Source organism: Lissotriton vulgaris, chromosome 3_1, assembly GCF_964263255.1.
Source record: "Lissotriton vulgaris chromosome 3_1, aLisVul1.2, whole genome shotgun sequence".
NCBI lineage: Eukaryota > Metazoa > Chordata > Amphibia > Caudata > Salamandridae > Lissotriton > Lissotriton vulgaris.
The window spans coordinates 1449641831-1449654946 of NC_141689.1; the positions used below are offsets into that span (position 1 = coordinate 1449641831).

Consider the following 13116-nt stretch of genomic DNA (forward strand, 5'->3'; position numbering starts at 1 on the left):
CTAACATCACCTCGCATGCAATTAAGCTTCCCGAGTCCCGTATGGACATCCCAATCGGCCAGCACCACACCCGGTATGTCGGAACAAACTCCAAAAGGGGAATCAGGAGGGTTGGATGGTAAACGGCTATTCACTAGATCATCTGTGGCATATGGTGAGAAGGAAGCATTAGCAGATCAAGCCGTCAGATGGATGCGGAGTGACGTGTATACCGTAGCTGACATATGGAGTACGGTAAAAGATTTAGAACCGGTAATGCAGCAACATGTGTTATTCCAGATGTCCAATTCCCTCATTGGGTCTTGGGAGGTCCGCTTCGATAATGGGAGCGCTCCTCAGATACTATATAACATTCGAGACTGGACCCATAGATTTATTATGACACCAGAGGAGGTATACAAAAACGTAGTCACCCTGGTTCAATATCGAGGCAGGATGTTCTTGAAAAGCCCTCTTTGGACTTTGCAGCATCCCATGCGAGAGGTGCATCCTCAGTGCTTAATTTGTAAAATATGAAGTGCAGGTGCTGAAATATTTTTCAGAGGCCACACCCACTTTTTCAAGCCCCGCCCCCTCTCGACACTGGCTCCACCCACTTTATTAGCCCCACCCACATCTTCAAGTGCCACTGCTAAAAGTCAAATATAATACCTGATCTGAATTTCAGAAAGGGAGCCTTCTTAAGGTTTTGATAGGAGGTTCCCCGTGGCGTGAACCATTTTGAAAAAGATGAAAGCAAATGTGCATTTAAATCACAAGTTACGAATAAATTAGCTAAAACTTCACCTCTCCCCAGCGGTGCAACTGAACTTAGGAGTAACAGGTTAGCAAAAAATGCTCAGTTTTATATATTATGGCCCATTGGCCCGAGTCGAGTGTTACTTTGAGCTAGTCCGTGTATTTCAATCAGCAGCACTAAGCATTCTGGCTGGGGCATGTAGGCCCATTCTTAACAAGGTTTACATTAGAAGTGCACTGCAGGCAGGTTCATGAAAAGCAACTCTCGTGGCAGAGTAAGTTGATAATGATAGCCATGCAGTATTGGCAACATTATGCTGCGAAAATAGTAAATACCAATGAAAAATATACCAAGTGTGCAAGGGTGTCCAATTTTTTTTTCCTTTAATCTATGTAGAACTTTGGTGGAAAGAAAACGTTAATTTAATTTTAAATACTCGGACTCCAATCAAAAATTCACACAAAAGCATGATGTAATCGGGACATCGTTTCCTTCTTTGTACCTTCCACTCTAACTACACCCTAAATGAAAAGCTTTGCAAGAAAGGTCCCTTTACAAACACGTCAGCATGGCATTGGCTCCTGGAAAATATTTGTGGCTTGAGTGCTCGAAGTTTTCAAAAATAGCTTAAATACTGTTTTGCACTGTTGTTGCTGCTCGAGTGATAGGAAATCGAGCAGACAGATTTTTTTTATATCATGTAAAGATTTTTGCACGAGGGCAAAAGTGGAGGGATATTGATCCCTCACCTATCCACCCTTACGGTGCCTGCGTATTACTACTCCAACCATCTCTTCTTCACCCGCTTTTGTTTCTTTCTCTGTCCCAGTCTGCACCCCTCCTCGCCCACTGCTCTTTCTTTCCCTTCCCCAGACAGTTCCGTTCCCACCTCTCACTCATCCGTGAGGTTCCTTTCCGTCTCCCTGAACCTCACTGTTGTTACTTTCTTACCTCCCCGCCCTGTTCCCCATCCACAGCCTCTGCACCCCGCTCCCGTGTCTCACATCCACCCCACTGGCGTCTTCCTCAGTTCCTCTTATCTTTCCACTCTCTTCCCATCTCTCTTTCTCTCCAGACTCTTCTCGCCACTCCACCCTGTTTCCACCTCATCCCACTTTGTTCCAATCCCTCACCCATTCCACCATGTTTCTATCATATCTCACATCCACCTCACTATTGTGATAGTAAATACGTAATCTTTATTGTCGTTCTCTCATCTTCCCACCCTCTTCTCGTTTCTCATTCCCTCCAACTTCTTCTCACACCTCCGCCCTGTTCCCACCTCACACCCCTCCATTTTGTTTCCATCCCTATCTCTCACCCACCATTACACCCCAGTCTTTGTGAGCCATTCCATTGTGAAAATATATTAAGCGTATTCCGTATTTATATCTTTTTTTTATTGTGGCACTGGCACATATTTTATTGCCAGTTTGCTTGCCACCAACTTAGAACCTCATCCCCATTCCCCACCCTTCCTTCATCGCCGTCCACCTGACCAGAATATAACTAAGTGTGGGGCTGGCTGGGAGATCACGATCACCAGATGAGAATTAGATCAGTCAGCTGACCGAACTTAAAAACTAAGTTTAGTGCTTTTGTACTTTTCTCTGCATAATTTGTTGTAGCTTTTCTTACCGTTATGGTGGTGGGGCCGGTCGGCAGGCCAGGAGTCAGACACACACCGGTAGTAGCTCAGTGGCTGCAGCCAGTGCCACGACGAGCCCAGGCCAGCTCTGCTCTGCCTCTGCCCAAGTTCGTCGACGTCGACTGGTCAGCGCGGTACTCGTTGGTGGGGCGGGCGGGCTAACTTAATGTGGACTGGTGGGAGGGTGGGGGCCTGAGTCGTGGCGTGGGACTGGGGAGCTGACTGCTGCCGCTGTAACTGCGCAGCGCGGTTATGCTGGGGCGTGGCTTATGGCTGGAAGAACTGGTCTGGACTGGAAGCAGAGGCTAAAGTGAAAAAAATCTGCGCTCGCTTCCGCGCGCACAGCCCCCGACTGGCCCCCGGCCCCAACCCCCATCAGAACCTCCAGGGCAGCTCTAGCCCGACCCCCAGCCCCCACCAACTTCCGCGGCCCGCCCACCCAAAACCGAAACCATCAACAACTCTACTGTGGCCGGCGGCTCCACCACCATGATGAATGATGAAATACCACGAAACGAAAGTTACGAAGAAAGAAAGTGAAACACAAACACTGTCTACTCTGCACACATTATATTTTTTTAATCACATATATATTTTATTTGTTATCATCAATCAACTGAGATTCTCATTCTCTCATCGACTTGGCCTGGCTTGGGGGCGACGTGCGAGGCTCAGTCCCACTCCCTCCCTACAACTTGCAAGTAAGTGTGAAGAGTGAAGAGAAGACACGCCGGTTAAGGCCCGGGGGCCGGGGCCTCACTACAGGAGAATGTGTACTGTGCAGTGCACCACGAATTGTGCTGCTTTAACATGAAACATGAAACTTAACTGACCCTTTAATCACAAAGTACCAATTGTGATGACAGTGCACACAGATACACAGGGACCAGGGTGCATTGATTTGCCGCACCAGTGCACATTTCACCGACAACGGGCGGTCCGCGTAGGGGAGGTGAGGTGACCCGCCGGCCGCCGCTGTGTCTCAGGTGTTGGAAGGGAAGTGCTGGGGCGGAGGGAGGGGGGCCGGCCAGGGCGGTATTATTCTGAAAAGTGTATCAGTTCAGTATGATGACTAACTTGGGCTCTCCTCGGAAGCCGGGCGGCGGCCGCGGGAACGGGATTATGACAGTCAGATTTTGATTCTTGATTACGTGCAGCAGAGTACATACTGTTGATTACGGGTGGTCTCTCTGGTCTGGTGGGTCGGTCGGTACTCGGTAGTCAATGAACACAAGCACGACGAGCACCACCACACGCACGCTGCACAGAGAGAGACAGAGAGAGAGTACACGCAGCAACTGCAAGCAGGGGAACTAAAAACACATCATCAATGTCGGTATCGGCGTGCGCACAGCAGATGATTCATAGACCCGGCCCTGATATTTAAGTGCCGGTGCTAAGCACCGGATAGCACCGGCACAAATTAAGCACTGTGCATCCTATTTATCATCCCGAAGTTCCCGAACTACGCGATGATAACCAACAGATCACGCGGGCCCGGATAGACGCCCGGTTCCAGGAGCAATGGGTCTACATAACCCTGGGCATAGTGGGCGTAGTGGGGCTTCGCGGAGCTACGTGAAGTGGGCGAGAAACTGCGCCCACCTCCGCACTCCACGTAGCCCCACTACGCACCGCAGGCCTCCCTCCCGCCCTCCCTAAATACTTTAAATTACATCTGTAAAAGAATTAAAAGGCACTTACCTTGCCCGCTGCTGCCCGCCGCGTCTCCGGGGCACCCTCTCTTCATCGCCGCCGTCTTGGGTAATAATGCGCATGCGAAGGCGGCCGCGCATGCGCATTTCTACCCAAGACGGAAGCGACGAAGAGAGCCAGCCCCGGAGACGCGGCGGGCAGCGGCGGACAAGGTAAGTGCCTTTTAATTCTTTTACAGATTTAATTTAAAGTATTTAGGGCGGGAGGGAGGCGGGTGGCAGCCAGCTACGCTCCGTCTGCGGAGCGTGCGTAGTGCCGAATTCTACGCCTGCTACGCAAAATGCGTAGAAGCCGGCACTACGCACACTCTGTGCACGGAGCGTAGCTGCCCGCCCACCCTTAGTCTACACTCCGTGGAAAAGTAGTGAGGTCCTTGCTCTGAAATCCCAATTGCCCGACCCCCGAAAGAATCCTACTGCCTACTATAAAGAACTGACCGAAGCAGCGGCGTCTGCCGTAATGACATTGGCAGACGTCGAATTATTCTTTTGGTTACTTGTGCCTGTTGATATATGGCGGCAGGTGCACAACTCTGATCACGCTGAACTAGGGGGGACCTGGGATGAGTTAAGGGGTTGGGACCGGGATCGCAAACCGGGAGATAAACCTAAGGGTGAAATAACATCTTTGCCGGCAAAAATTATAGCCTTTATGCACACTTTGATACCGCCGAGAAAGGTTGACTGGGATAAACTGACTGCTTGCCGACAGAAAAAGGATGAAAGCGTATCCGACTTCTTCACTAGGTCCGAAGGAGTCTTCATTGACTTTAGCGGACAGGATTTGGCTACGGAAGGTGGAACTAGGTTGTTCGTGAACAGATTTGTTACGAATCTGGCTTCGGAAATTTCTGCGCGATTACAGGTGGCAGAAAGTACCTGGACTACCTCCACCCCTTCTGTAATTTTGAGCATGGCTCAGTACTATGAACATAGGGAGAATGAGAGTAAGGAAAAGGTGGAGAAGAAGGCCAAAGACCTTAAAACACGGGTATTGCTTCAGCAGGTAGTCCGGGGACAAGGAGGGGGGAGAGGAGTCAGAGGGCCCATGTCCAGAGGGGCGGGTGCAGGCCGAGGCACGGGTGGGGCTCCAACTGTGGGTCTAAACCAGTGTTCCTACTGTAGAGAGGAGGGGCATTGGAAAGCACAGTGTCCGTTGTTGCTTGCCCAGAACGGAGCAGTCCGAGGGCGAGGGCGAGGACGAGGCGGCCCCGATCGGAGTGATATGCGCAGAGAGGAAGGATCAGGCAAGTCTGAGCGAAATCATTTCGATAACCACCAAGGCCGGCAGTACTATCACGACAATTACGCATACGAAGATCAAGATGCATACGAACACGCATAGGACAGCCATGGACACAGTAGGGGCCAAGTGTCGATCCCGGTCAATCAAAAGGGACCTTATGTAAAAGGGGAAGTGATGGGGACTTCTGAGAATTTCCTAATTGACACAGGAGCACTGAATAGTTCTGTTGCTCGATCATTGGTTCCAGGGGCGGCTCTGTCTGGGCAAAATAATGTCTCAGTGGGATTCTCGGGATTCCCAGTTGTCAGTCCCATCTCCAAACCTCTCCCCTTCACGATCCGTCCCGCCACTATTAACACTCCTCTTTTGCTAACCTCACATTGTGGGGAGAACCTGCTGGGTTTGGATATGTTAAAGAAACTAAACGCGACAATACATTGCTCTGCTGACGGGGTTTATTTAACAATACAACCCTACGCTGACCACATGAAACAATGTTTTGCTAAAAATGAACCTCTTGCCCCAGAGTTTGATGGCATTCCCGCAATGCTTTGGGCAACAGGGGATGCTAACATGGGTAAGTTGGATATTCCCCCGGTTCACATTACACTGAAACAAGGCGCGAAAATGCCACGCATCCCGCAGTACAAAATAGCACCAGCAGGAGAACGGGCCTTGCTGGCCGTTATTCAAGATCTTATCAACAAAGGGGTGGTGGAAGAAACGGCTGCTAATATTTGCAATAGCCCGATTCTCCCGATTTTGTAAAGGAATTCTGATTCCGGTGATCAGGGGCATGGTGCTGCTTACCGTTTTGTGATTGACCTTAGAGCTGTTAACAAGATTGTGGTACCGCAGTATCCTGTGGTGACAGACATCACCACGATCCTCACGATGATTCCGCCGACTGCCCGGTACTTTTGGGTCATAGACCTGAAAAATGCCTTCTTCAGCATCCCTATCCATCCTGATAGCAGACAGATCTTCGGATTCTCGTTATCTGGACGAAGCTTCCGCTTCTGTCGCGCACCTCAAGGCTATACTGAAAGTCCGAGCATATATAGCCAAGCCCTTAAGGCTTTACTGGACGATCTGGACTTGCCGGAAGGCAATGTCCTTTTGCAGTATGTGGATGACTTTCTCATTGCCTCGGACACGGAAGATGGCTGCAAAACAGCCACTGTTAAATTGTTGCACCATTTGGCTGCTAAAGGGAACAAGGTATCCTTGTCTAAATTCCAATACTGTCGACAGGAGGTAACCTACCTCGGTCATTTACTGTCGAAGGAGGGTAGACGACTAACACCTGAACATATTACTACTATTTCTAAAATGTCTGTTCCTTGCACGCAGCGCGAAGTTCGTGCTTTTCTTGGCTTCACCTCTTACTGTCACCAATGGATACCTAATTTTTCTCTTCTTGCTAAACCTCTGTTGCATCTGACTACTAAGGAAGTGCATGAACCCCTCCCCTGGACCGATGAATGTCAGCACTCTTTTGACTCTTTAAAAACTGCTTTATGTTCTGCTCCTGTCTTGGGCACTCCTGACTACCGTAAACCTTTTGTACTGTACGTGCACGAGGTCGACGGTTGCTCACTGTCAGTGTTAACGCAGGACTTTGGTGGTAAGCAAAGACCTTGCGCTTATCTGTTAGCCACACTGGATAATGTCGCCAGAGCACTTCCTAGCTGTCTGAGGGCCACAACAGCTGTTGCGGTGGCAATCCGGCAGTCGGAAGGACTCGTTCTAAATTCCAAACTGACAGTGATGGTGCCGCATGCTGTGGACACATTACTAAATAAAACAAAAACACAGCATCTTACAAGTGCACGCCTCATTGGATATGAATTGACACTGTTTGCACCACACATCACGATCACTCGATGTGCAACACTAAACCCGGCTACCCTGTTACCACTCCCTCCGAGTGAGCTTACCAATGACACACATGACTGCATTTATCGCACTGAAGAAGAAACTAAGGGCAGAATTGACCTTACTGACACTCCTCTATCTGACCCTCAAGGGGAGTTATATGTGGATGGGTCCTGTTTTAACTAGCAGATGGAACAACAACAGCTGCGTATGCAATTACGACTTTGAAGACAGTAGTTGAAACATTCCGAGTACCTCACCGATCAGCCCAAGCTGCTGAACTCATGGCCTTACTACGAGCCTGCGAATTGAGTGAGGGACTCGAAGTCAATATCTACACAGACAGCCAATATGCCTTCGGCGTGGCCCATAGCTTTGGGCGGCTGTGGAGGGAGCGGGGTTTCCTTACTTCCCATGGACAGAAAATACAGAACGGTCCCCTGGTTTTGCGACTGCTAAATGCCCTCACCCTGCCCAAGAAATTAGCAATCACCTGCAAACTCTCCATCTACATGTGTGGAGATTCAATTTTGATAGTTGAGGGTATTTGACCTCCCTCCCAAAGTTTGTGATGTCATTCTGCAACCAGGTGTCCCTCCAACTAAATGATCTACCCCTGCCGATGGGATAAGTTTGTGGCTTTTTATACTGCTAAATCTTTTGATCCTCTGTTTGCCTTATCCCTTGCCCAGCAAGGCACTGCATTGGGCAGGGTTAGGGAAACCTTTACGCCATTACAGCTTTCTTGCTGTTGCTGGATCAACCCTCCCTAGTTAAGTCACCTGTTGTGATTTGTTTCTTGAAAAGTTTGCTATCCATGTTCCGTCCTACACCCTTCATTATGCCCCAGTAGGACCTTAATTTGATTTTTCTCATGTGTTCATCATTCTAGCCTTTGCACAGTTGCTCTGTGAGACTGCTGACCATCACAAAAGTGTTTCTTATGGCTATAAGACCTGCCAGGAGGGTTAGAGAATTGCAGGTACTTTTGGTTCACCCACTGTACAAACCTTCTTCCAGACTAGCTTGTCCCGTGCTTCCTTCTTACCATAGAGGTTTCCATTTTTTTCACTTCAAGGGTAGAATATCATACTGCTTTTTTTCTCCCCCCCCCCCCCGCCCCCCCCGCTACATCCTTATCCTGCCAAGAAAGAGGAGACCCTGCCATCAGGATACAAAAAGAGCGCTGTCATTTTACATAAGTTGTACCAAACAGTTCCGGGTGGACGAACAACTCTCCATATGGATTGTCCTCTGTATTGAAATCTATTACGCAATGGCTAAGAAGCAGCCCTCTGAGGGCTTAAGAGCTCATTTCACTAGATCTAAAGCTGCAACCACTATGCTAGCTAGAGGATTACCAGTTCTGGAGATTTGTCAAGCAGCTACTTGGGCATCACTGCATATTTCTGCCTATGCAGTCAGATCTGGTGAGTTGGGTCCCCCTGGTCTTCTTAGTGTAACACAGACCAACCTCCAAGGAGAGATTGATTTGTTATTTGACCTAAAATAAGGAATCTGTGCCTAGAAGTCTCTAGCAGATGAACTTTGGGTACTTCTTCTCTGATAGAGACTTTATCTAGGCGCAAATTACTTACTGACCATCCCATCTTCCAAGTTCCTCAAAGTGTATATCTCTCTTTGAAGAGATCCTTCAGGACCTCACCTTGGCACTCTGGTCATTCCACCTCAGTTTGGCTCAGTGCTTCTGGTGTGGAAAAACAGTCAGGAACTGAGGTAAGCGCGCTGGGGTGGTGCCCTGAAAGGCACCGTGCACATCACTTCCAGAACGTCCGACTACGCCACCTGGAGTTGCACAATGCCACCTACCAGTGCACAAGGGGATTGTTTGCAAAATACTACTGCATGGGCAGTCCGGTCCAGCATGATGGTCACTTTGCCCATTCAGTTGAATAGGACTTTTTGGTCTAAACCGCATCGGAGCCTTACCTCCAGTGTGGAATTGCTTGGGTATCTATCCTAAGGTAAGGAATCTGCAGCTAGAAGTCTCTATCAGATAAAAAAGTGACTTTGGTAAAGGCTTCTCTGGTAGAGACTCTATCAAGCAGCAGATTCCATACCAACCATCCCATACTTCCTGCACTGCGAATGGATTATGGTGTAAGGGAATGACCATTTCAACAGTTTTACCGCGTCGTAGAATCCGCCGCAGTGCGGACGTTTCTGTGCACGGGCGGGGCTGCGTCGGGCAACCGACGTGCGCAGCACTACGAAGGTAGTGCTTGCGACGGCCCTTGACCGACGTATGCACGCAACGGGTTAAGAGCCTTAGCTTTGTACACCAATGGTCAGTGTTCCTTGTGGCTCAGCCCTTCTGGTGTGGAAAGTCGCAAAAAGAAACTGATGTCAGCGCAGTGGGGGTGGTGCCTATATAGGTATTGCACATGTCATTTCCGGCGCAGATGACACCAACAGCGCCACTTGTAGCCAAACTACGCTACTTACCAGCACTCAGGGTACTGCTTACCAAACTTTGTCAGATCCAGTCTGACGCTTGGCAAATATTCTAAGGCTAGATAGAGTCCCTACCAGCGAAGACATTACTGAAGATAAGTAACTTGTTCACTAAGCTCATAGGTTTCACTTTCAGATTGGCTAGGGTGGGGGGGCATTAGGGTTGCCTGGGGTACCCCACACAGCATTGGTGTCTCTTGTTAGACATCTTCAACAATCCTGACCGTTTGATGATTACTGGTCAGAAAGGGGATGAACCAGTTTGAAATCTGCCTGCGGAGCTGCGTGAGCTTTCCAAGGTTTCTGTTAGCATAAAGTCCTTTGTCTGGAAAGCTCATGAAAGATAAATGTCAACAAATTAACTGGACTTCTGTTGTCCTTAAATTAGTGAGCATCTTCATGCAGTATTAGAGTTGCGGTTTCAATGCCATTTCCAGCACAGAAGCCTCATTGGTATTCTGCCAACAAGTGTCAACTGTTGATGTAGTTGATCAGAACATTGGGTACCCGCCTTTTGATTGCTTTGCCTAGTGTGGTAGGTTGGAGCTGGATCTGTAGCTGAAGAAGAGCCTGTTGCTTAGCTTTTAACAGGTCTGGGAATATTCCTTGATTGAGAGATAGATTGATCAGGTAGCATCAAACATTACTGCTGATGTAGAATTTCTTATTTATGTGTTAGCAGGAAGGGTTCCTGTTCTAGTGTTAAGAAACGACTTCTTCACAAGGACTAATTAAAAATGTGTATTTATTTCCGAGTAGGAAACTGAAGAAACAGCAAATGAATCTGAGATTTCAGATGACACCCCGAACAAAGAAGCTTTGAAGAAAAGAAAACTACCCGAGCACGTTACAAAACCACCGCCACCGATCGAACCACCAAAATTGAAAAAGGTAACTCTGTCATTCCTGTATTATATTATGTAGTAAATTAAATTAGTTAATTAATTGGTCTGAAGATTTTTATGTTTTTAGTGTGGGCCAGGCCCAAGGACCTCAATGCACTGTCATGTTAGATAATATTCACACATGATCAATGATTTGTTACGCCATAATACAAAAGGAGCTACATTTTGGGAAACTAATGGTGGAAGATGAGAAAGGGAAGGCAGAAGAGTGGTGCATGTGAGGGGGCCATAGCAGAGGTGTTATTGTATGATTTGAGAGTGTGTCTTAGTTGTGGTGAAGATGGGGAAATTAAGAAGGGAAATGAAAACGTTACAATAGTCCTTTAAGGTTATTGTGTTCAATAAAAATAATCCTATATTATATAATGCACACCTCAAGGTGAGCTATCATTTGTTGCTGTTAGGATGGGAATGTCTCTTCCCGTCTTCTATTTTAGCCCTGGCATCACGCTAATCTAGCATGTGCACAGAGGGCTAGGCCTGCCCGTAGTAATGCAAGGTCCAGAGGCTGTTATGTGACCTGGGGGAGGACGCTCAAAATGTGCCCTCATAGTGATCATTGGACATCACTGGACCTGTCCTTGCCATGGATTTTCTACATAAAGTGGTGGTGATGGACCCTTGTTTGTGAACCTCTGGTGTGGTCAGACCTCTTCTCTGTGTCAAGGAAAGATTTGTTTATTGGCTCCTTTCATGAAAAGTTCCACTGTTATATGAAACCCTCAACTTTGCACTGACATCTTGTGTGCATTTTGCGTGTGTATAGGCAGTGATTGTGTAACACTTGTAGTAGTATTGCATTGTGTTGTGTGAGTAATGGGACCAGTGGGATCTTTTTGGGAGACCCCATAAGATGACAGAAGAGGACACCTTTCCCAGACAGAGCAATGCATTGTGGCTGGCAGGTGGAGACACAGATGCTGAATTGAGGAAGGATGGAGACCATTAGAAATTCAATGAGGAGCTTGACGGCAAAGGACTGCTGATTAGTTCTTTAGAAGCACTGCATTTTTGTAGCTGGTAAGGAGGAGAGGGCTGCAGTTTCTTTTACTCAAGGTGAGGACATATTTAGGCAGGGCGTGCTCATTTGTCTGTCCCTGACCACTGCTTCAAGAAGGCTGATGATAACCAGGTGTTGAGATTTCACACTTCATGTTGTCATTGTTTTTGTTACACCTACTTGAAACTAGGGCCAGTGGAACCTGCTGTGAGAACTGTCACTGCACACAACATCTGTGTCTGAGGAGAAGCCTGACACTTGAAAGTTACCAGACCCAAACCCGTTCTGAAGCCTTAGACAGTGGATCCACATCCCCAGTCAGAACATGAGACACGTGTGAGGATTTGGATGTATTATGTGGTAGGGCTGTGCGGCCTTACCGTGTAATACACTCACATTAACTGTCTTGGGTCCAATCAAACTTGTTTGTATCACCTTTGCTCAACGCTGGGTAGCTATGGCTTTGAACAGCAAGGTATAAACAAAGGAAGTACTGTAAAGTATTTAACAGCACCAAACAATGAAATAAGAAAGCCACACAACACAAAAGAAATCCAACACCAGTTTTAAAAAATGATTATATTTTTATTAATGTTTAGAGTCCAAGATGAGCAAAATTCACTGGAGGGTTCCGGGGATACAGATTTTTAAAGAAATCTTCATTTTTAATTCAAGTCAAGTCAAGGAAAGCGTTTTTCGAAAGTTATTATTAACAATCATAAAAGCATTAAAAATCAATGGTAAAATTCAAAGGTTAAAAACAGAAGCAATCACAGTAAACAGTGCGTTTAAATCATTTTTAAACATACATACACATTTCATTCTGTAAAATGTACTACGATTATAACATTTTTAATTCAACCACAAACAAGCATTGTTAACTGTAAAGTTTGTAAACTCTTTAAACGTTTGTAAGCGTTGAGTTCGGCTACTCCAGCCTGGCTTGGGCGACCAAGTTCAACAGAGAGATGGGGGGGCAATGAGTATTTGTACAGTTACCTGGTCTCCAAAGTGTTTTCCAGCCCAGTTCCAAACTTTACAGCACAACTGCAATACATTTCAATTGAGTCGTCTTGATGCCGCGGATGCAGGAGATGGAAGATGCTCTAAAATACTCTGGGTGCTCTGCAGTCGACGGGATGCCGTTGTGGTTTTTCTTCGATCGACAGGTCAGGTGGTTGCAGCTTTGGCTGCAGAGGTCGGGGCCTCTCAAAGTCCTCTTTCAGATAGTGGAAAGCCAGTTTTAGCTGAACTACGAGTCGACATACTCTGCGATCCCAGCAATATCTTTTAGTGGAGGCTAGTGTCCCTCTTGGGTGACCAATCTGGACTCAGACGGCTCTCCCAGGTGCGGCTGACTTGGGTGCTATTTTTGGCCGTCGAGGATCGGTCTATTGGGGTGCCCAGCGGCAGTCAGTGGAGATCCTTCTGAAGTTGCCACTGACTTGCCAAGGTGGGCCACTCTAACTTAATCACCCTGGTGTTGGTTATAGGGGGGCAGCCAACTGGC

The 13116-nt window shown here is 47.5% G+C and overlaps 1 protein-coding gene across 2 annotated transcripts in view; it reads left to right on the forward strand.

Moving 5' to 3' along the window:
• Positions 1–13116, forward strand: part of UBXN8 (UBX domain protein 8) — a 311380-nt gene that overhangs the window by 216859 nt on the left and 81405 nt on the right. For both annotated transcript variants that reach the window (XM_086961933.1, XM_086961932.1), the window contains exon 5: positions 10461–10592. In XM_086961933.1, coding sequence (XP_086818059.1) covers positions 10461–10592 — 132 coding nt within the window. The remainder of the gene's footprint in view (positions 1–10460; positions 10593–13116) is intronic.